The sequence below is a fragment of the Scyliorhinus torazame genome, chromosome 10 (genome assembly GCF_047496885.1).
Source record: "Scyliorhinus torazame isolate Kashiwa2021f chromosome 10, sScyTor2.1, whole genome shotgun sequence".
NCBI lineage: Eukaryota > Metazoa > Chordata > Chondrichthyes > Carcharhiniformes > Scyliorhinidae > Scyliorhinus > Scyliorhinus torazame.
In genome coordinates this window covers 173,526,089-173,550,217 of record NC_092716.1, presented here as the reverse complement: position 1 = coordinate 173,550,217, position 24,129 = coordinate 173,526,089, and the positions used below count along the sequence as shown (strand labels likewise).

The window sequence follows — 24,129 nt, the reverse complement described above, 5'->3', positions numbered from 1 at the left end:
TTCACAGGTCGGCGCAACATCGAGGGCCGAAGGGCCTGTACTGCGCTGTAATGTTCTATGTTCTACCCTCCCAGAGTCTGTGTAACATCACTCCAGGGTGATGGGACTGTGTCAGCGCTGTCAACAGGTCACTATCGATGGCAGGTGGGTGATGATAACCCGCTGCAAGTTGAGCACTGGTGCTGTTCAATCTATGCCATAACCTATGAACACTTCAATCTATGCCATAGTCTATGGACCACCATGCCTGGTTGGCTGTGGCAGGGGATTGGTAGTTGGCAACATTGCGGAAGAAAGTGCCAGAGGCGTCATATTTCTCGGGTGCAAAATTTTTTAATGCTGTACGTACGTGACCCCAAATGCTCCTAGTCTCCGAAGGTGCTGCCCCCCCCCCCCCCCCCCCCCCACCAACCACCAACCCTACTCCCTTCCCCCACAGTGCCTTCTCAGTGATCCTTTATCTGCTTAGCTTTCCATGCTCTATGACTGCGTCTTGGTGTGTCCCTAGGATGCACATTAGAGGTGGAGGCAGCCTGCTGCTTGCCGTGCTCCATGGCATTCAATGCCTCTGACTGGCGTCCTCTGGGGGCACATGCCTCGGCGTGCCATCCTGTTCCCGGGGCTGACTCCAAGATGCGCATTGTCGGGTGAAACTCGGGGGAGCTGGTGGCCGTCATCGCCTCGCCATAGGGTAGTTCTGGGTTGACACCCAGTGCCCCCTCCCAGGCGGTGCCCATGGGGGGCCCTGGGGGTCACCTTGGGATGGAAGGGCAGCTGGATTGAGCCCCGGCTGCCCCTGCATCATATGGCTCTGTCAGCCCTGGCGGCTCCCCAATGTCTGCAGCATGGTATCGATGCCCTGAGCGATGCTCCTCAGTAACTCGGGCATGCTCTAGAGTGCCCCGGCAATGCCCACCTGCGACTGGGACATGCTCTGGAGCGCCTTGGCAATGGCCACCTGAGACTGGGACATGCTCCGCAATGCCTCAGAGAGGTCCACCTAGAACTGGGACACATCCCCAGCGAGTCGGACATGGCCATCACTGCTTGAGCGACGTGTTGGACACCTTCGCTCATGCTGCTGACACCGTGCACCAGGCTTTCCACTTGCAGTCGCCACCCTAGCAATGTTGGCCTCTGTGCCACACATTGTTGGTTCAATCTCCTGTGCCCATAGTCTCTAGGACTCCTCCAATCGGCTGCGGACCTTCTGGAGTGTGGCTAACATTCCCCTCTGAATCTCGCGGTTGCACCCTATCGACTGCATCAGCTCCGGGTAAACCTCGTCCAGAGGCTCAGCATCTGACTGGGACCCAGCTGGGACCTGGGATCCGGCAGACCTCCGACTGCTGTCTCGCCTGGGTGTTCCTACCTCCACCTGATGTGCATCAGCAACTGTGTGGTGCCCGCCAGAATGTGCCCCAGGAGCCTGACCACTACTGTCGCCCACCGGGGTGTGTTTCTGTGCTGGTGGAGGATGCATGTGGCAGCTCTGCCGTGAATACAGTGGTCTCCTCGGAACTCCCCTCCAAAATGTTCTCATGGGAGGCAGGGAATGGACCGCCCCGGATGGGCCGGCACCATTGGATGGAGATCCTGCGGGATAATGGACATGTGGTCAGTGGGAGGGATGAGTCATTCTGTCTGGCATTAACAACTCACGTGTGACAGGTCATCTGGGTGGAGGCCAGTGGACCTTCACCTCTGCACCATACACCAACCTCTGCATCGGTGAACGATCTGTCCTCGGCCACACCCATGACCTCCAGTGCCCGTTCCTCCTAGAGGGTGAGGTCTCTGAAGTCCGGCACCCCGCTGCCCATCTGTGCCCTGTCCCGTATGTTGTGGGCCAACGTCTCCTGCGGGGACACAGAGGAGACAGCGTGAGCCGCACACTTTGTTCATTGTGGGGCAATGGAGGAGGGAGGAAGGGGGTATTGGTGGTGTGGGGGAGAGGAATGAAATGATGGGGCACAGTATGCTGCTGGGCAGGGACGGTGCCAAACACATGGTCATAGGGTGGGCAGGTAAAGCCGGTGCTGGTGCCAACTCACCCGTGCAGGCCCGGTGGAGGTCATTGATCTTCTTACGGCACTGGGTGCCGGTCCTCCTGATGACGCTCCTTGAGTTGACGGTCGCTGCCACTTCCTTCCAGGCGGCACTGGCTGCCCTGTTGCTGACCCTCCAAGCCCCTCAGTAGGGAACAGGGCATCCCATCTGGACTCGACCACGTCCAACATCTGGCCAGCATTTCCGATCCGTGGGGCTGGTCTCCTCAGTGGCATCGCTGCGAGCTGTTTATGGTTTGCTCTGCAGGATCGGTTGGGAGCTGGCGGGTGCGGTCCTGGTTAATCAGCCGGCGGAACCAGTGCTTGCGGCGTGAAGCCTGTGGGGCCTCATTAAATGGACCAATTAACATTTGATAACGGTGATGGCCTCGCCGGATGGAGCGTCTGGAAGATCACGGCAGTTCCCGTTCGCTACCAAACTTACAAACGTTTCCATTAAATCGCACACATAACCAAGCTCATCCTTACTGATTCACTGTTAGGAATTTAACTGTTATAATAATAATAATCGCTTAATGTCACAAGTAGGCTTCAATGAAGTTACTGTGAAAAGCCCCTGGCGTCACATTCCGACGCCTGTTTGGGAAGGCTGGTACGGGGATTGAACGCGCGCTGCTGGCTTTGTTCTGCATTACAAGACAGCTGTTTAGCCCACTGTGCTAAACCAGCCCCTTCACAGATGCCTGATAGCCCAGTGAGTAAAATATAGTCTGATGTGGCACTGAGTAAAAAAGATCTTAGGCAGGATTCTCCGTTGCCCGATGGCGATACTGTAATCAGCAATCGGGCGGAGAATCGACTCCGATGCCCAACTCAGGGCCGGCGCTGGTTTGACGCCGGTCAGTCATGATCCGCTCCCTTGGAAATGGCATCATCACATTGCGCGTCATTGAAACGGCATTGGCGCGACATCGGCAAACCCTCCCGCGATGCTCGGCCCCCGATGGGCCCGGTTCCCGACGGCGCAGGACACATGTGGTCTCAGCAGTCGGGATCCCGGCGTGGCGGCTGCGGACTGTGTCCAGCATTGCCACATTTGACTGGGATCCAGGCTGCTGGCCGGGGGGGGGGGCGCGCTTACGCATGGTCTGAGGGGACTGGTGGTGGTGGCTGGGGGTGTGCTGTGGGGTCGCGGGTGGCGGGTTGGGTCCGCGCACGTCCGCCACCATGTAGGGCGCTACCCCTGCAGGTTGACAGCCGTGCGCATGCACAGCCAGGGACCCACCCATTCAGCCGTTTTCGGCGCGGGGGGCCAGGAATTTCACCCGGCACTGCTGCTAGCTCTGCACCGGTCCCAGAATTGATGAGGGGTTGGCCCCGATTTTTCCATCGTAAACCTCCCGCGGATTCTCCATCCGAAGCGGCGAACCCAGTCCCATAATACTGTAAATTCAAACTGCTCCAAATCAAGAAGATAAAATAAAAACAGAAATGCGGGAAATACACAGCATATCTGGCTGCATCTGTGGAGAGAGAAACTGAGTTAACTTTCGAGTTCAATATGTGTCGAACTGAAGGAAAGTAGAAATGTGACCGGTTTTATGCTGTTGAAAGGGGAATGGGGAGAAAGAAGAAATAAGCCTCTGAGATAGGGTAAGAGGGCAGGAAAGATTAAATGACAAAAATGTCATGCAGCAAAAGGCAAAGGGAATGGTAATGGTTGTAGGAAAGAGACAAAGCGCTTGTCTAGAGTGAGTGTGAGCGCCAGAATAATGAACAGTTCTGTCTGAAAAGCATGAAAAATAAGATTCAAACCAGCACATGGCCAAACAAAACGAATCAAATGGGGGATAAATTTCGTGATCTGAAATTTTCTAACCCAATTTTGAGTCCAGAAGTAAAGTGCCTTATCAGAAGATGAGGTATTGTTCCTCAAGTTTGCATTGAGCTTCACTGCTACACTGTGCAGCAGGCCAAGCACAGAAGTGTGAATGTGAGAACAAGGTGATGAATAAAACTGACAAAGAAGCAGAAACTCACTGAGTGGAAGTATTCTGTAAAGTGGTCACCCAATCTGCATTTGGTCTCCCCAGTGTAGAGGGGAGTAGTGATTACTAGTGTGCTAAATTGAATGAAGTGCAAGTAAATCACTACTCCACCTGGAAGAAGTGTTTAGAACCTTGGTTGGTGAAGAGTAAGAAGCGAAACCCTCTATGATTGTGAGGGAAGGGACTGAGTTCTTGGGATTGATTGAAGAAAACAAAATATTTTTAAAAATAAATTTAGAGTACCCAATTCATTTTCCCAATTAAGGGGCAATTTAGCGTGGCCAATGCACCTAACCTGCACATCTTTGGGTTGTGGGGTGAGACCAATGCAGACATGGGGAGAATGTGCAAACTCCACATGGACAGTGACCCGGGGCCGGGATCGAACTCGGGTCCTTGGCGCCGTGAGGCAGCAGTGCTAACCACTGTGCCACCGTGCTGCCCGAAGAGAACAAAATCAATGAATGGCTGCAATCCTGCTGATATCACTTGTGCTTTTATCGCCCAAGAGAGGAGAATTATATTTAATTATTATTGGCTGAATTCAAACCTGAACCGTAGAACAGTACCCTTCCAAGTGCCCTATTTGTTTTCTTTTTTTTAATATAAATTTCGAGTACTCAATTATTTTTTTTACAATTAAGGGGCAATTTAGCGTGGCCAATCCACCTAACCACATCTTTTGGGTTGTGGGGGTGAAACCCACGCAGACATGGGGGCCTTATTTGTTTTCTGCCAAGCGATTGCATGTTCTTAAGATTAAATTGATGTCAGTAGCTGTCTGATTGTTTTTACTGTTTCCTAGGTTATGCAGGGGCTAGTGGTTGGGTGGCTGACTCAGCGAATTGCAGAGAAATCCCTGCTTCTCTGGTCCATCCTGCTGATTTGTCTGGTGGGTTTGGCCACGGTAAGTTTTCATCATGAACGCCCGCATTACGCAGGGCAATGTTCTTCATCTTCCTTGCATTCAAAGTAAATATCTCAAGAAAATAAGGGTACATGTCCTTAATAGACCAGGTGGTGTATTACAGAACTACAAAGATAAAGGAGGTTGTGCACACAGGATCTAAGAGGTCTTACAGAAAATTATTATTTTTAATACCCTGCTGATTTTGCTTCCTGGTTGTTTGCAGAACTGCCCTGGAGGTTAATCTACAATTCCTGGAAATTGATTCAATCCTCCTGGGATTGAGAGAGAGGAAGTGGAAGGAGAGAAAATTGACAGGAAAACCACAGTTCAAATAGGAATGTTAAATACAAGCTTTTGTCCCTCACCACAGTAACCCCATGAGCTATCTAATGGCAGCTGTGCTTCGGGATATGACTTTTAATAGCAGGATGCAGCTCATAGCTTCAGGCTAGTCCACATCCTCACAATGATGTAAGATAAGGGTCACAGGGGAAAAGTCACAAATTCTTCCTGTAAAATCTAAAGCATTCTCAGGCGAGGGGAATGTATGAGGTTTTGTGCAGGTAGATAGGATTTAATTGCTTGAAACAGTAAGAGGGAGGTGGAGGCGACAGAAACAGATGTAAGTCTGTGCTGTTGGATTCCTTTGAAGTCCATCGAAAATGTTGTTGGTGGGTCTGCTTATACTATACATAGTATAATAATAGGGGGAAGACAGTGCTATAGTAGTGTTGTCACTGGGGTAGTAATCTAGGGACCCAGTGTAATACTCTGGGGACCTGGGTACAAATCCCACCAAGGCAGATGGTGGAATTTAAATCATGGTTGGTGGTCTTGGGGGGGGGAGATTGGGGTGTGGACTGGTGGGGGGAGAGGGGGGGATTGGGGGGGGGGCGGACTGGGGGGAGAGGACTTTAACTACGCACATGACCCACAGACAGACAGATCAAGCCCCAAATTGGGGAAAAAGCCAAACATGGCGAAAGACCTGGGCATGTTCATGGAACAGATGGGGTCACTGGACCCATGGAGGTTCACATACCCAGGGGAGGGGGGGTTCTCCTTCTCCCAGGTACACAGGGTATATCCTAGAATCAACTTCTTTGTAATGGGGAAAGCAGTGCTTCCAGGGGTGGTCGGAGCAGAGTAATCCGCAACAGTAATCTCCAACTAAGCACCACATTACATGGACGTGAGGTTGGAGTCGGGTGGGCACATGCCCCCCTTGGAGGCTGGGCATGGCCCTCCTGGCCGATAGAGCACTCTGCAAATGGATATCACCGGCCTTAGACGGGTACATTACCAACAACCAGAATGGGGAGGTCTCTCCCTCCACGTTCTGGGAGGTGCTGAAGGGGGAGATTATTGGGTACAAGGCAAGCAAAGATAGGAAATAGAGGCCAGCTAGGCAAAAACTGGTAGACTCTATATTGGAGGTGGACCGGCGGTACTCCGCAGCCCCGACCGTAAAGCGACTGGCAGAGAGGAAGAAGCTACAAATGTACTTCGACCGGGGGGAGCAGTGCACCAGCTCCGTTAGACACGGGACTTTCTACGAACACTGAAACAAAGCCAGCCGCCTGCTCGCTCACCAACTGAGAAAGCAGGCAGCCATGAGGGAAATAGCCATGGTTAGGGACAGCAGTGGCAGGCTAGTCGCCACACCAGAAGGGTCAATGAAGCCTGAGCGACCTACTCCCGGGGCTGTACACCTCCAAACCCCCTATAGGGACATCCCTCTGAGCCCAAGTCACAACCGCACTTCCACCCCCCGACCAAGCACTCGAGAAGCCTAGTGGTAGTTGCCACGCTCTGGACATGGTACCAGACGAGGCAACACTTCGGCCTAACCAAAATGCCCACCATGGCCCCCATCTGCAACAACCACAGGTTTACTCCTGCAATAATGGACACCACCTTCAAAAGGTGAAGGCAGAACGAGGGGAAACTGACAGTTAGGGACATGTACATGGGCGACAGAGTAGCAACCCTGATTGAACTCACAGAGAGGACCCAGTTACCAAAAGGAAACGAGCTAAGACACATAACGGTGAAAAGCTTCCTCCGTAAGGAAACAACGACACCCCAGATACCGGGCATTCGCTAGTCGAAGAACTGCTGGACGTAGGGGACCTAGGAAAGGGAAACTGTGGGGACCTGTACGGGTGGCTGTTGGAGGGGTTACCCTCTCCCTGGACGAGACGAGGGAAAATGGGAGGAGGGACTAGGCATAGAAATAGGGGGAGGACTCTGGGTCGAAACACAGCACAGGGCGAACTCCATCTCCAGGGCTGAGCCTAACGCAGATAAAGGTGGTGCACAGAGCGCACCTAACCACAACCCGAATGAGTAGGTTCTTTCCGGAGGTGGAGGACAAATGTGAACAGTGCCAGGGAGGCCCGGCCAATCACACCCACATGTTCTGGACCTGCCCCAGACTTGCCGGGTACTGGACGGCCTTCTTTGAGGCCATATCCAGGGTTGTAGGAGTGAGGATGGAGCCATGCCCAAAAGTGGCAGTCTTCGGGGTCTCAGACCAGCCAGAACTCTTCATGGGGAAGGTGAAACACGATCTTGCCTTTGCCCCCCTGATCGTCTGTCAGAGAATCCTGCTAGGCTGGCGATTGGCAGCACCACCCAAAGCTGCAGATTGGCTGTCCGACCTGGGGGAATTTCTCAAACTAGAGAAAATAAAATTTACCATCCGCGGGTCGGAAGAGGGCTTCCATGGGTGGCACAGTGGTTAGCACTGCTGCCTCATGGCACCGGGGACCCAGGTTCGATCCCGGCCCCGGGTCCCTATCCATGTGGAATTTGCACATTCTCCCCTTGTCTGCATGGGTCTCACTCCCACAACCCAAAGATGTGCAAGGTAGGTGGATTGGCCACGCTAAATTGCCCCTTATTTGGGAAAAAAAATGAATTGGGTACTTTAAATTTATTTTTAAAAAAGAGGGACAAGGAAATCTGTAAATGCTCGCCCGTGATACCGTAAGTACACACAAAGCAGGACAAATCCAACCCAGGCAATTACGGCCCCAACAGACTACCACAATCATCAGTAAAGTGATGAAAGGGGTCATCAACAGTGCTATCAAGCAGCACTTGCCGAGCAATAACCTGCTCACTGTGGCTCGGTTTGGGTTCTGCCAGGGCCACTCAGTTCCTGACTTCATTACAGCCTTGGTTCAAACATGGACAAAGAGTTGAATTTCAGAGGTGAGATGACTGACTGCCCTTGACCTCAAGGCAGCATTTGACCGAGCATAGCACCAAGGAGCCCTAGCAAAACTGGCATCAATGGAAATCAGGGAGAAAACTCCGATGGTTAGTCATACATAGCACAAAGGAGGATGGCTGTGGATATTGGAAATCAATCATCCCAATCATTGCAGGAGTTCCTCAGGGTAGTGATGATTGCACAATGATCAACACCAATCATGACTCCTCAGATACTGAAGCAGCCCACATGCAGGCTTGGGCTGACAAATGGCAAGTAACATTTGCAGCACACAAGTGTCAACACCTTCCAAAAGGGAAAAAATAACCATTGTCCCTTGACATTCAATGGCATTAGCATCGCTGAATCCCCCACTATCAACATCCTGGAGGTTACCATTGAACAGGAACTGAACTGGACTCGCCACATAAATATTGTGGCTACCACACCACTTCAGCGGCTAGGAATCCTGCAGCAATTAATGCACCTCCTGACTCCCCAAAGCATGCCCATCGCGACAAGGCACAATTCAGGAATGTAATGGAATACTCTCCATTTGCTTGGATGAGTGCAGCTCCAGCAACACTCGAGAAGCTCGACATCATCCAGGACAAGTAGCCCACTTGATCATTATCCCTTCCATGACTATTCACTCCCTCCACCACCAATGCTGATGATTGCACAACATTTAGCTCTACTTAGATACTGAAGCAGTTAGTGTCCAAAAGCATCAAGACCTAGACAATATTCAAGCTTGGGCTGAAAAGGAGCAAGTAACATTCATGCCACACATGTGCTGGGCAATGACCATTTCCCCCAATAAGAGAGAATCTAACCATTGCCCCTTGAGATTCAAGCATTACCATTGCTGATTCCATCACTAACATCATCCATGGGATTACCATTAACCAGAAACGGAATTGGACTAACCATATAAATACTGTGGCTAGAAGAATAGGTCAGAGGCTGGGAAGCCTGCGGTGACTAACTCACCTCCTGACTCCCCAAAGCCTGTCCAACATCTACAAGACACAAGTCGGGAACGTGATCCCCTAAATGAGTGCAGCTGCAACAACATTCAAGAAGCTTGACACCATTCAGGACAAAGCAGCCCACTTAATTGCCACCCCTTCTACAAACACTCACTTCCTCCACTACCAACAAACAGTAGCGGCCATGTGTACCATCTACAATATACACTGCAGGAACTCACCAAGCCTCCTTGGACTGCACCTTTCAAACCCTTGACCATTACCATTGTAGCCACCTAAGTTGGCCAACTCCCGATTTAAAATGGCGAACAGCAAAGGCTGAAGGGAAATTCAGGCAGAAACCAGCACGTGCAGGTTTGCTGTGTATTTAACTCTGCAAAAGCCCAGACAGCATCGATCCCAGCGACCATCAGCATAATAATGTAGTAGCCATCTACATACTAATGCGCAATCCCCAGGTGCAATTGAAACATTTGGGATAAACAAAGCAAAGCCAGACTCCCTGGCGCCAGCAGGAGCCAACACAAAAGAGGTTAATGGACACCTCAAGACCACCCATCGATCAGGGAACCGCTCCAGTATTGGAGAAATCGAACCAAGCGATTGGGACAAAGTCCAATCACTTGGGACCAGGTACGGGGTCCGCCTGAAAGGCGGGAAGCCCCTGGGGACTATAAAGTTAAGCCCCCAAGTTCAACTCGCTCTCTTCTTCCTGTCCGGGTCACCCAGCAACGCGAACCAACCGTGACCGGTGCAGTAACCGCCGAAAGATCGTAAGTCTTAATTCAACGCTCGCTACGAGATAGGCGCTCCTAGCTACTGTACCAGCTTCGAATCCCGCAGACTCAGAACCCGAACGGAAGGCCATTTGTTCCCTTGACCTGGTGGGCCAGTCCGAAGTTAAGTATAGGCCTGTTAGTTGTAGAAGTAGCTTAGACGTAGAATTTGTGCATGAGTAGCGATTACTGTGTATAATAAATGTGCTTTGATTTGAATCTTACTAATCGGTGTATTGAGTTATTGATCATTACTTGGACTTGAACCTCGTGGCGGTATCATAAAGATACCTGGCGACTCGAGAGCAAAGGTAATAAAACAGAGCAATTGAACCAACCGAAAAGTTAGCAACACCATCTAGAAGGATAGTGGCAGCAGACACATTGGAGCATTATCACCTAGGATAGCTGGATTGGCCACGCTAAATTGTCCCTTAATTGGAAAAAAATAATTGGGTACTCTAAATTTATTTTAAAAAAGGAACATTACCACCTGGATGTTCCCCTTCAAGACACTCACCATCCTGACTTGGAAATATTTTGCTGTTCCTTTACCATCACTGAGTCAAAATCCTAGAACTTCCTCCCTAACTGCACTGTGGGTGTACCTACACCACATGGACTGCAGTAGTTTAAGAAAGCAGCTCACCGCCACCTTCTCAAGGGCAACTAAGCTTCGGCAATAAATGCTGGGTCTAGCCAGCGACATCCACACTAAATTAATAAAATAAATCACTGTAACAAGACTTAAGGATAATTTTCGGAGATGTTCTTTTTTTTTAAATTGAGAGTACCCAATTTATTTTTTCCAATTAAGGGGCAATTTAGCATGGTCAATCCACCTAACCAGCACATCTTTGGGTTGTGGAGGTGAAACCCACGCAAACACGGGGAGAATGTGCAAACTCCACACGGACAATGACCCAGAGCCGGGATCGAACCTGGGACCTCGGCGGCATGAGGCAACAGTGCTAACCCACTGCGTCATCTTGCTGCCCTGGAGATGTTCTTTACTGATTTTCTCCAAACCTCATCCTTCCATTATAGATACATCTGTTCAGTTGTCATTTGCCAAACATCTTTTGAAGAATCTCACCCAAGTAACCATTTTTATTATTTATTGGAATATTGGCATCATCGTCATTGACAGCATTTACTGCCCATCCATAGCCCTTCTATGTGATCTTAAACTCTGATATTACCAATGTAAAGAACTGTCAGAGGAGCTGTAGTGTACCTCCACAACTGTATATCACAAACAAGGTGTACTGTCATGACTTTGTCATTTGGTTTTAATTCCTTCCTTTGTTCCTCGGTTAATAGTTTCTATCTGTCTTCCTTCAGGCACTGATGACAAATGTAGTCCAATTTTGCCTCACTTGCATCCCAATGTCCCTGGGAATCTCCATTTTCTACCTCACCACAAATAGTATCTTAACCAAAATAGTTCCTCCCACAGACACTGGTAAGTGGACAACACAGTAGAGTAATTATTAATATATTGCTGTTATTAAACACCCCTTCAAACCCTCCCGCTTTGTTATGGTTTATTATGAAAATACACTGGATAGTGATCGACAGAGCCATGCAGACCAGAAAGTGTCAGGTTCTGTGCTGAGTTAGCTAGTCAGGGAAATGCAGGGGATGATTTCACTTGCCTCAAACTGTTCTAACGTACAGAATGGAAAAATCACAAGGCTTTAACTTTCAAAAGGAAATTGAATATATACTTGAAAGGGAAAAATTGCAAGATTACGCAGCAATAGTGGGACTAATTGGATTGCTTTTCCAAAGAGCCAGGAAAGCACAATGGGCCTCATTCTGGGCTCTATGATCTATGATTCTGTTTTGCTTCCTTATCCATTGAACCATGCTGAACCATGTGCTTATGTGGACATTGGGTAAGGTCAAAATTAGACTCAGCTATGATGTCCTCTCCCCTCCCCATGTTGTACTAGTTTGCCAAGACTACCTAAGTTCACACATAATGAGTATGCGCTTGGACATGGTACTGAAAGGCTTGCAGGTACCTCTATCCTTACACCTGGAACCCTAGTATCGTCATCACATTATTATTACCTTAAGGTTCATCTTCTCTAAAGATGTTCCTGGCTATCCTCCTTGCCTCAACCTCCAGTGTGTTCAGAACTGCAAACCACATCCTCACCCCCACAACATCATCCTGCTCGATTATCCTTTCTTACATAAGGTCGATATCCCAGCAAAATTCTCATGCTAGCTTTTCAACCCCTTTACGCTTTGTTTCAGCCTATCCTAATGGTCTCATTCTCACTTCTTAGTCAGAAGGTTGTGGATTCAAGTCCCATTCCAGAGATTTGAGTACAAACTCGGCTGACATTCCAGTGTAGCACCAAGGGTTACTGTGCTGTTTTCAATTAAATCGAGGCCAGTTTGCCCACCGAGGTGGACGTAAAAGATCCCATCGCACTATTTTGAAGAGGTGCAGGGGAACTTTTGCAATGTCCATGCTAATGTTTATCCCTCAATCAACATTGCTAAAGAAAATTATCTGATGATTATCATGTTGCTGTTTTGGGACCTTTCTGTGTGCAAAACAGGCTGCTGTGATTCCAGCACCTTCCTGCACATGAAGAATACGGTAGAAATGCAAGAAATAAAAATCATACACATCTACGTGAAGCTTTCATTCCCACATCCCAACTTCCTAGCTGATTTCTCTCCTCCCTCTATCCAGATAACTTCAGAGGTTTAGAGGGATATAGGTTCTGCTCTGCCTGATATCGATTATGTCATTCAGTGGGAGCAAAATACAAATAGCTTGACATTTTCTTTTTTTATTTTTAAATTTTAGAGTACCCAATTCATTTTTTCGAATTAAGGGGCAATTTATTGTGTTCAATCCACCTACCCTGCACATCTTTGGGTTGTGGGGGCGAAACCCACGCAAACACGGGGAGAATGTGCAAACTCCACACGGACAGTGATCCAGAGCCGGGATTGAACCTGGGACCTTGATGCCGTGAGACTGCAGTGCTACCACTGCGCCACCGTGCTGCCCTAGCCAGACATTTTCTTAGCTCTAACCAATTGACAGAGCTAGGCTAGGCCTGGGTGGGTGACCAAGAAAAGCTGGGTTATTTGGGGGTTATATTATTGAACTTAAGCAGCGTGGTTCAGCAGAAGAGTCTGGGTGAGTTGGCCAGCATTCCTGTATAGGCTACTGGAATGGGGATGGGGAAATTGGGCCATAGGGTCTTAGCTGGTTTACTGTTAGAAAAACATAGAGCTGAATTCTCCGCCGTCGGGATTCTCCATTTGTTTTAATAAATTTAGAATACCCAATTCATTTTTTCCAATTAAGGGGCAATTTAGCGTGTTTAATCCACCTACTTTGCACATCTTTGGGTTGTGGGGGCGAAACCCACACAAACACGGGGAGAATGTGCAAATTCCACATGGACAGTGACCCAGAGCCTGGATCGAACCTGGGACCTCGGCGCCGTGAGACTGCAGTTTTACCACTGCGCCACCGTGCTGCCCAGGGATTCCCCATTTTGCCGGCGACGTTGGGCTGCCCCACAATGGGAAACCCCATTGACCAGCCGGCGAAACGGAGAATGCCGGAGGCGTGCCGCACCAGCAATCTGGTGCCGTGGGACGGAGAAACCCACCCATAATATCAGGGGTAACAGAGCTATATAAACTGTCTGTGGCTGGGTTGCTATACTGGCTGAGCGAGTTGGGTTTTGTTACTGTGCTGGCTGGGTGAAATGGATGAAGGGAGCCAGGCTGGGATACTGGGCTGTTGGGGAAGTTGAGTTGAGTGAGGCAGACTGAATTATCTTGGTGCTGGGGAGTTGAGTTAAATGAACTAGGTTGGAAGAAAGAGTTGGGCTGTATGCACAAGGCCTGTTGCTTTATGCTTGTTTTTCTCTCCTGTGTTAATTGATTGTGAATCTCTTTCTCTAGGTGCGATGCTGGGGCTGAATATGTGTGTTCACTCTCTCATTCGCTCGGTGTCTCCCACTATCGGAGGCTTCCTTTTTGAATCATACGGATTTTCATCCTTCGGATATATGCAGTTCCTGATCAATTTGCTGGTCTTCCTCTACATCTTAGGGAACAGTGCCAGCTAAAACTGTCAGAGTGGCATCAACACTGAGGACATTTTAGGGTCTAGATTAACTACAAAGGTCCAGGTTCAGACCCAATTCATCAATAGATTCAGAAAATTGCAATCACAATCTAATTTGTGAATAATTTCACCATTTACCACTATCAATAGTTTTATCAGTAGCCCTATCGCCACTGGAAATTCTTGGACATAATGTCTGTTTTTGCTAATTTTAGATATCTGTGGATACCAAGAATGTTTGTGTTCAGCTGGTGGATTCTGGAAATCATGAACTATAAATGCGCTGAATATTGTATGCATGAGCAAACTCCAGCAGTGTCATATAATATTAATTTTCATCAAGATGACAGCTGCATAATTCAGTGACAGTGACAATCTGATTGTTGGTGTGCAGCATTTTTACCTTACAGAGTATGAATGGGGACAGTGATGCAATGGTTATGCTACTGAAATATTAACCCAGAGATTATCGGTTTATATTCCACTGTGCCAAGTTTTGAACTGAATTCAGTACGTTTCTGTGCTAGCCCCAGTCAAAAATGAACATAAAGGTTGAATTAAAAACAAAAATAGTAGAAAGACTCAGCAGCGTAGGCAGCGCCTGTGGAAAATGGAAAAGGTTATGCTAACATTTCAGGTCTTTGTCAGTATTGCTGATGGCTAAATTATTGTAAAAAGGGTTCACTACCTGTCAGCTCTACTCGGTCTAACACTGATTTTAATATACATTACATTATTCCTAGGGCGGCATGGTGATGTACTGGTTCGCACTGCTGGCTCAGGCGCTGAGGTCCCAGGTTCGATCCCGGCCCCGGGTCACTGTCCATGTGGAGTTTGCACATTCTCCCCGTGTCTGCGTGGGCCTCACTCCCACAATCTAAAAAGATGTGCAGGGTAGGTGGATTGGCTACGCTAAATTGCCCCTTAATTGGGGAAAAAAAAAATTGGGTATTCTAAATTTATTTTTAAAAAGGGGGAAAAAACATTACATTGCTAAAATACTTGGAAAAACCCACCACTGCCCATGTTACAATTTTTTTTAATGACGTTAAAAATGAAAAGCAGGAGCAGTGATTAGGCAAGTTGTCTCTCTGTACAGAGTAGAGCAAAAGGGACTGCACAACAAATGATAATTTAACAGAAATCCTATAATTGTGATTGACCAGGCTTTAAGTCAAAAGTTGTTACATGTAACAGGATAACATCACTGCCGGTTCATGCGGCAGGGTAGACCGTGGTGTAGCGGGTAATATCATTAGACTGGTAACTCAGAGGCTCAGAATAATTTGGGTGGCACAGTGGTTAACACTGCTGCCTCATGACAGCACGGTGGCGCAGTTGTTCGCACTGCGCCTCAAGGCGCCGAGGTCCCAGGTTCGATCCCGGCTCTGTGTGGAGTTTGCACATTCTCCCCGTGTTTGCGCGGGTTTCGCCCCCACAACCCAAAAGATGTGCAGGGTAGGTGGATTGGCCACGTTAAATTGTCCCATAATTGGAAAAAATTATTTTGGTACTCTACATTTATTTTTTTTTAATATTTAGATTACTTTTCCCTCACTCTAACTTGGTGAAAACATACCAGCATTCTCCAAATGGAGGGGCCCATTCTACGATCATAGAATATAGATTTTTTTTTTAATTCAGAGTACCCAATTATTTTTTTTCCAATTAAGGGTCAATTTAGCGTGGCCAATCCACCTAACCTGCATATCTTTGGCTTGGGGATGTGACACCCACGCAGACACAGGGTGAATGCGCAAACCCCACACTGACAGTGACCCAGGGCCGGGTTCGAACCCGGGTCCTCAGCGCCGTAGGCAACAGAGCTAACCACCGTGCTCCCGTGCCGCCCTTATAGAATATAGAATTTACTGTGCAGAAGGAGGCCACTCGGCCCATCGAGTGCATCAGCCCTTGGAAAGAGTACCCTACTTAAGCCCACACCTCCACCCTATCCCAGTAACCCCAACTAAGCTTTTGGACACTAAGGGGCAATTTAGCATGGCCAATCCACCTAATCTGCACAATTTTGGACTGTGGGAGGAAACCGGAGCACCCGGAGGAAAACTCCACACAGACAGTCACCTGAGGCCGGAATTGAACCCGGGTCCCTGGAGCTGTGAGCTTGCAGTTCAGGTGCTGATTCTGCAGATTTGATTAGCATTATTGGACATGCTTACCTTGGGCCTATAGATTGTGCTGTGAAGGGCAGCACGGTAGCATACTGGTTAGCACAGTTGATTCACAGCTCCAGGGTCCCACGTTCGATTCCCAGCTTGGGTCACTGTCTGTGCGGAGTCTGCACGTTCTCCCCGTGTGTGCGAGGGTTTCCTCCGGGTGCTCCGGTTTCCTCCCACAGTCCAAAGATGTGCAGGTTAGGTGGATTGGCCATGCTAAATGGCCCTTAATGTTCAAAAAGGTTGGGTGGGGTTACTGGGTTACGGGAAGGGTGGAGGTGTGAGCTTGGACAGGTTGCTCTTTCCAAGGGCTGGTGCAGACTCGATTGGCCAAATGGCCTCCTTCAGCACTGTAAATTCTGTGAATGGTGGGCCAGAGCAGGGGGTGAGCGTATGCACAAGTTAGATATGCCAAATTCATTTAATATTGTTTTTGTAAATTTAGAGTAGCCAATTATTTTTCTTTTCCAATTAAGGGCCAATTTAGTGTGGCCAATCCACCTAACCTGCACATCTTTGGATTGTGCGGGTGAAACCCACGCAGATGTGGGGAGAATGTGCAACCTCCACACGGACAGTGACCCAGGGCCAGGATTCGAACCCGGGTCCTCAGCGCTGCAGTCCCAGTGCTAACCATTGCGCCACATGCTGCCCGCCAAATTCACTTAAAGCCACCTATTCCCTATATAATCTGATCTCAGCAGTAGAAAGTGCTGATGACTTTCACCATTTGGGCCTTTCAACCAGGTCTTGTTTTAAACTGGGGCTTCCACTCCAAGAGGGAAGTTTAAATTTTGCAGAGGGGAATTTAGCTTTGCTGCTCGCAGTGCTTATTTTGCAGATTTTATTTTTGCTGGCTGTATTGTATTGAGTTTTTAAATTGTATTGAGGATGTTTGCCAATTTCTCCTTAATACAGCAGTACCACAGGTCTGAACATTGGTGTGCCACTAGGAAAGCCACTCTATCTGCTTGTTTACGGTGGGGTGGGGAGGGATGTGGTCGTAGAGGAACATCAGAGAGGTATATGAGATTGAGGTGGATTTATATTACACGCTTATACTACGCATCAGATCAGAGCTCAGTCTCAGGATTTGTGATCCCATGAAGATAATAGAGAAAAATAGGCCATCTCCTGGAGCTAGACCTTTAGACCAGTTTCAGGATAGAAAAAAGCTCTGATGGGGGCTGTCAAGGTGGCACCAACTAAGTTATTGGTTTACCAAACAACAGCTGGAGTTCTGTAGTAACTCTCACATCCAACGGAGCAAATATACAGGTCCTTGTTTGCCATGACAAGCTTCTTCATTGTTTTTCTCATGTAAACCAGTCAGTAAAGTGAGAAAGATCTGCACATTTATCGAGCAGGTTTCCCTATAGATCAGGGCAGTATTAATAGTGTACATGACTATACAAACCCTGACCCCCCCAATTGCACACGCATCATAAACAAAAGGGGCGTTGTTCCCATTAATGGGCACCAGCTCCATAGCTATAATTGCTATGTGGGTCCTTTGTTTTACCAATTGATTCTACCAGTGTTATTTACAAGGTGACGAGCAGGTGGATGGTTCCTCAGGAAGCCAGGTTTTCCTCTTATGGCTTATGACCCCTCAGATAATAGCTGAAAACTGTCAGAAGAGGTTGAGGCTTTCACCAAGATACTTCAAGAGCAGACAATGAGGATTGAAGCAGAGGTTTTGAAACCTCAACCCCATAGAGTGGGTGTACCTTGTAGTATCAAGAGCAAAGGTTTCCACGGTCATTGTGGCTTGTTGCCTTGCTCAGCTTCTTTGTCCATTAAGGCATTACCATGGAGCAGGTAGAATCCCAGCCACTTGCAGTGACAGAAGAAGACACTGACTCAGAAGCTGAGGACTTGTGCGCAGATCCTGAATTTCAGACAGGAAGAGGCACCTTCATTTAATTGCTTGTGCCAAACAATGCATAAAATAGTAATTTGCACATGCCCCAGAAAGGGCTCGACGAAATGAATTACAGCCAAATTGTGTTGTCACAGGAAGATATTCTTGAGGTCCTAGCATATCGTAGAAGATTGGATAGGCCAGGAAGGGGGGTAAAGGCAGGAGACAGGCAGTTGAGGGGACAGTGGAAGGAGACAGGCAACTGGGGAGGGCAATGGCAGGAGACAGGCAGCTGAGGGGGCAATGGCAGGAGACGGGCAGCTGGGGGAGGCGAAGGCAGTAGATAGGCAGCTGGGGGAGGCGATGGCAGTAGACAGGCAGCTGGGGGAGGCGATGGAATTAGACAGGCAGCTGAGGGGGCAATGGCAGGATACGGGCAGCTGGGGGAGGCGATGGAATTAGACAGGCAGCTGAGGGGGCAATGGCAGGATACGGGCAGCTGGGGGAGGCGATGGAATTAGACAGGCAGCTGAGGGGGCAATGGCAGGATACGGGCAGCTGGGGGAGGCGATGGCAGTGGAAAGGCAGCTGGGGGAGGTGATGGCAGTAGGCAGGCAGCTGGGGGAGGCAATGGCAGTAGGCAGGCAGCTGAGGGCAATGGCAGTAGGCAGGCAGCTGGGGGAGGCGATGGCAGTAGGCAGGCAGCTGAGGGGGCTGGATATTGTGGAGGGGAAAGATGTGTTTGGTGGTGGATCATGTTTTAGGTGATAGAAATGGTAACGTTAATCTGATGACAGTGTAGACTGGTGGGAGGAATGTGAGGACAAAGGAGGCCTTATAAGTTATGAGGAGAGGAAAGTGGTGAAAGCAGAAGTACAGGATGTGGGACAGACATGGTTAAGAAGAAATCTGTTGACCCCTGCATGGCAAATCATCCACTGAGCTAAACGGAACAATTTTTCAATGTAGTGTGATAGGTGGCATTATCCGAGCTGATGTAAGAGATCGAGAAAGGAATGGAATTTATACAGAATGCAAAGCAAATCATGATCCACATTTCCCCGTAAGGGGTTAACCTCAGGTGCTTTGAAATTTTTCCCAGGTGGATGTGTGTATAGACTATGATGCGGATCAGTGATCATTGTTTTTGACACAAGTATGAAGCACAATGAAAATTAACCATGCCTTAGAGACCATACTCATTAACAAAATAAACTTCCTTTCATTCCCTACGATATTCATTTTCTGTACAGCCCTTTTGATCATGTTCCTGTGATGCAGATTAGCACTGTATATTTATATATATTGTAACGCAGAAGAAATAAAGATCTGACAAATAGATTTACAGTATGGTGATTTCAGTCATGTACAATGTCTCAAGCAGATTGCTATCTACCTGGAGCTATACTACTTCTGGGTCTAGATACTCATACACATTGATATGTGGTTTATTATTAGTGATTTTAAACCTAAAGACTGAATGATGATATTTAAAATAAACTTTTTATACTAAAAGGGGTATCAGCGATCTTTTTCTGCCTTGCCTAAATGACCATTCCTCGTGTGCACTGAAGACAATGAAAAACAAATCAGGACAGAGTGTAGAATCACAGCAAATTATATTGTTGTTGCTTTCTCTGGCAATGAGAAAAAAGAAAATATCAGACTGCAGGCTGCTATCTCAGTTTGCCGTTGAAAGTGTTCCCCTTCACAAGACACTTGCAGCACAAAAAATATGAAAACAAAGCTGTTGATTCAGTAATTATAGTTTCAATATTCCCAAGCAGGAAAATAGATTAAATACTACATGTTTTCACAAGGTCCTAGGATTGCAGCCTGGATATCTATAATTATCTCCCAGCAGAATTTGTCCAGTAATACCTTAAATTTAGTGAGTGGTTAGGACAATTATATTTTAGTCATATTCTGCCGGAGGATGGTACCGCACCCAAATATTCCGTTTGTTCTACAATTCCTGTGATGCAAGCACAAAGTCCTGTCCAGACTTGCCTGTTCACCTTTTGAAATTTGAATCAAGCAAGCTCCGTAGGCAATTAGAACAGGTTGCAGTTAGGACCCAGCATTCCCACAGAATTGTTACAACACAGGCCATTTGTCCCATCATGTCTCTACTGGCTCTTCAAATGAGAATTGTGGCTTAATGCCATTCCCCTTTTTCCCCATACCCCTGCCCATACTCAAATACTCATCTGATACCCCTCTTGAATACCTTGATTACAGAACCAGAATTGGGTTTTCTTTTTTTAAATTTCGTACCCAATTATTATTTTTTTCCAATTAAGGGGCAATTTAGCATGGCCAATCCACCTACCCTGCACATTTTTGGGTTGTGGGGGTGAAACCCAAACACGGGGCGAATGTGCAAACGCCACACAGTGACCCAGGGCTGGGATTCGAACCCGGGTCCTCAGCGCCGTAGGCAGCAATGCTAACCATTGTGCCACCGTGCTGCCCAGAATCAGAATTGTTTTGGTGCAGAAGGAAATTACTACAACTTGCAGTCACAATGTTATTTCCTTCGTTCAGGAAAGTTATCCTGTAGTGGATCTGGATGAAGTCAGTTGTCCTCAAGTGTATCTGGGTTAAACTGAGTTCCCATCTAGTGATAGAGGATAGGACAGGACTTGGCTCAGCTGCAAGGTCATCAAAGTCGACACTCTCCAGGCACAACTCTGGACTAAATACTGGAGACGAGGTAGTGCCTTTGGGGTCAAGCCCCCATAGAGAATTCATGCGAGGGGAAGAGGAATGCAAACTCAGTTTATTGCCACTGTTGTTTTCTCCTACAAGAAAGTGACCAATCCATCCATCGTGTCAAACCTGTGGGAAGCTTCCGATCCTTAAAAACCGGACAGTCCTGTGTGTTTTAGATGTATTTGCTGGTGTCTCTGGAGGTTGAAAAAGAGCTATTTGTTGGTTCGGTCATCAAGGTTTATTTACATCAGCAATCTCAGTCTTCTGTAAATTAATGGGAACACTGACTAAAAGTTTTATATGCAGCTCTAAGACTCCATGGTATGCACTTCTGCAGTACACAAAGTCTCACTTGGAGACTATATCTTCTAGTAATGTTTGAAGAAACATTTGCAACCCTGCTTTATGCAAGTATAAAGACTGGGCTGTGAAGAGAAAAAAAAAAAAAAGAGCAAGTTTAAGCTTTTTTTTAAAAAAAAAAACTTTAATAAATATGCAAAATTAGATTACAGAATAATTTATGTGAAAAGTTGATACAAACAGACAAAAGTTCTTGCAAGATAAATAAATAGAGATGCAGTTTTCCAGCAGCCCCCTCTGGGAGGCTCCCTTCAGCCTGGCTTTGGATCCTGGGTATCCACTGGCTCTGAAAGCAGCTTGGAAGGATTTGGCAGAAGCAGCTCAGGAGGATGAAACTGCGTTCATTTTGAATCGCTCTCAATCCCTTAGGTTTCCTTCATCCACATCCTTGGTCAGAGATTTTTTTTCCACGATCAGTTTTGCTGACTGGAAAGAGAAGACATTAACGTCAGTGACCACAGCATTTCCTAACATTCAACAACACGTTATTTTCAAATATTTAATATTAGCAAATAAAACCCAGCTTGCTAGCTTCCACATTTATTGAAGAGACTTAACCGCATATCAAGTAGTGGCCAGTAGTCAAACTGAGGGAAAAAAATGCCTCATCAATGGTAAACTGGTTTAGTTTCATATTTACCAACTGATTGAATATGGATTTCTTTCTTCGTCTCGATTTTCTTCCTTTCCGTTACTATCCTGAAGTGTCATTACAAAAACATGGGACAGCCACCTCCCTTCACAAAGCAGCCACGATGGTCATAGTAACAGAGCATGGGCAGCTTCACAGTACAGCCTCATCTCATTGTCATCCAATGCCCAGGCATGTGGCACAGGATAGCAAGTTAGATGGAAACTCTGGCTGATTCTTCCCCTGGTCCAGAGGCAGGCACTGAGCTCATTTGATGAGCTCACTTTTAATGACCCTGGTTGCGATCTGCCGGTTCGCAGCACAGACCTGGAATCTTGCTGGGACAACCAGCAGAAAGAATATTAAACAGCACGCACAGCAGGGTTAACATTTGAACCCATGCTTGTGTGAGCAGCGAGTTCTCATCTACTCTTTTTCAGTGGAACATGAATATATATTTTTTAATAACTAGGGTGACTCCCTGGTGGGGCACGTCCCCATTACACTCTATTTGACTAAAACGAATAAATTCAGTAAAACAAACGAATTGAAGCGGGGGAGGGGGGGTGCAGATGTAATGGAAACTTTACCGCCCAACAGATGCCAACGGGAAGGAGGGGCTCCCGGTTCGGGGATCACCGACCTCAGCTCGGGAGGGGGGCTGGGGGGGGGGGGGGGGCAGGAAACATTCTTCAAGAATCCGAGGGCCGAAGGTTGGCACCGCTGACATTTAAACTCTGGTGCCAGGAATTCCGGGCTCCACGTGTCAGGATGGCGGAGCCAAAGACTGGATTTTCTCAATGTGAATATTCTCATCAAAGTCCCGGGGGACGGGACTGTCGGAGACCGCAAGAGAGGCAACTTCCTGCAGGGTTAGTCCGGTCCCGGCCGTCCCGCGTCGGACTAAAGTTACTAAAGAATTTGGAATATTTCCCAACGGGATCAGAAGCAGGGGGATGAAAGAGAGAGAGAGAGAGACTGGGAGGAGAATTGGATAGAAAGTGGCAGGAGGAGCAACGCCTGTCCTTACCGGTGGAGCAAAGGGCGGGAGATGGTGGGTGGTTTACGGTGACCTTCCCAACACCTTCTCCTGTTGGTCCGGAGACGGGGTCTCGCTCTCCTGTCGGGATTTGAAGGTCTGAATGGCTTTCCTGTTCTTGAACTCAATGAGAGCCATGGTGATGGCCGAGTTCCAGCAGCTCTCCCCGAGGCACCTGAAGTCCATCTCCTTGTTATCGGTGGTCACCACGGTGAAGTAGATGTACTTGCCGGTCCTCTCCACGCAGTCCACGGTCCGGATCTGCTGCAGAGACAGCTCCTTCCGCCGGGAGCGCGTCTGGCAATCCGGGAAGAGCCCCACGCTGTCCCGGGTCAGCACACAGTACTTCTTCTTCCAGAGCTGCAGCAGGTTGTCGCCCCTCTTCTCCAGCACTCCCTCCTTGATCACTTGGGCGCCATCTGTGATCTTCTTCATTCTGGCGACTTCTCCTTCTTCCAGTCTGGGTTGCGAGAAGAAAGAGCCGGCACGAGGGCAGCGATCAATGTGTTAAAGCTGAGGTTGCTGCTCCCTGCCGCCGGCTGCGCTCACACTGAGGAAATACTCAATCCTCCCTGTGATAAAAAAGCAGCTCCCGGATCCTCCCATTTCCTGCCTCGCCCACTAAGGCTGTGAACTCCAGACTGGAGGAGGGGTTGATCCAATCCCACTTGAGGATCAAAGCGCTTTGGAGAAGGAGTCAAATGACAGGATCTGATGCAGGCATTTCCTTTTTAGGGTTTTCCCAAAAAAGGAGTGGGTGGAACTGCTTTGGTTACTGTGTTGCGTGTTTGGGGAATTTTCTTCAAATTCGTTTTGATGAGTCAGAGAATGGCTTACAGTATTTCCACAGGATCCATACAATGCAGAAGGACGCCATTCGGCCCATCGAATCTGCACTGACCCTACCTAAACCCAACCCCTCACTTTATCTCTCTAATCCCACTTAGAGGCAATTGATCATGGCCAATCCACCTAACCTGCACATTTTTGGACTTTGGGAGGAAGCTGGAGCACCCGGAGTAAACCCACACAGACACAGGGAGAATGTGCAAACTCCACACAGTCACCCAAGGCTGAACTCGGGTCCGTGGTGCTGTGAGGCAGCAGTGCTATCCACTGTGTCACCATATTGAGGAAGGCTATTTGATTTTTCATGCCTTTTTCCCACTACTCTGTTATTTACCCCAACATCACAATTCAAAATTTTCAACCTTCAAATATTTATCAAATTTCCTTTTGAAAGTGATTACAAAAACTGTGGCCCCGCCCTT

General features: G+C 48.0%; 2 protein-coding genes across 2 annotated transcripts in view; one reads left to right on the top strand and one right to left on the bottom strand.

Moving 5' to 3' along the window:
• Positions 1-19,628, top strand: part of slc67a1 (solute carrier family 67 member 1) — a 192,598-nt gene extending 172,970 nt beyond the window's left edge. The window contains exons 8-10 of the mRNA XM_072518961.1: positions 4,863-4,964; positions 11,300-11,420; positions 13,907-19,628. Of these exons, the coding sequence (XP_072375062.1) occupies positions 4,863-4,964; positions 11,300-11,420; positions 13,907-14,073 (390 nt within the window). The 3' untranslated portion in view covers positions 14,074-19,628. The remainder of the gene's footprint in view (positions 1-4,862; positions 4,965-11,299; positions 11,421-13,906) is intronic.
• A 1,663-nt stretch (positions 19,629-21,291) lies between these two features.
• phlda2 (pleckstrin homology-like domain, family A, member 2) lies at positions 21,292-23,492 on the bottom strand. Its single transcript, XM_072518962.1, has 2 exons — positions 22,850-23,492; positions 21,292-21,614 (listed from the first exon to the last, which is right to left on the bottom strand). Exon 1 carries the CDS (start codon positions 23,291-23,293, stop codon positions 22,883-22,885), a length of 411 nt encoding a protein of 136 aa, XP_072375063.1. The 5' UTR covers positions 23,294-23,492; the 3' UTR covers positions 21,292-21,614; positions 22,850-22,882.
• Between the last annotated feature and the right edge of the window lie 637 nt (positions 23,493-24,129).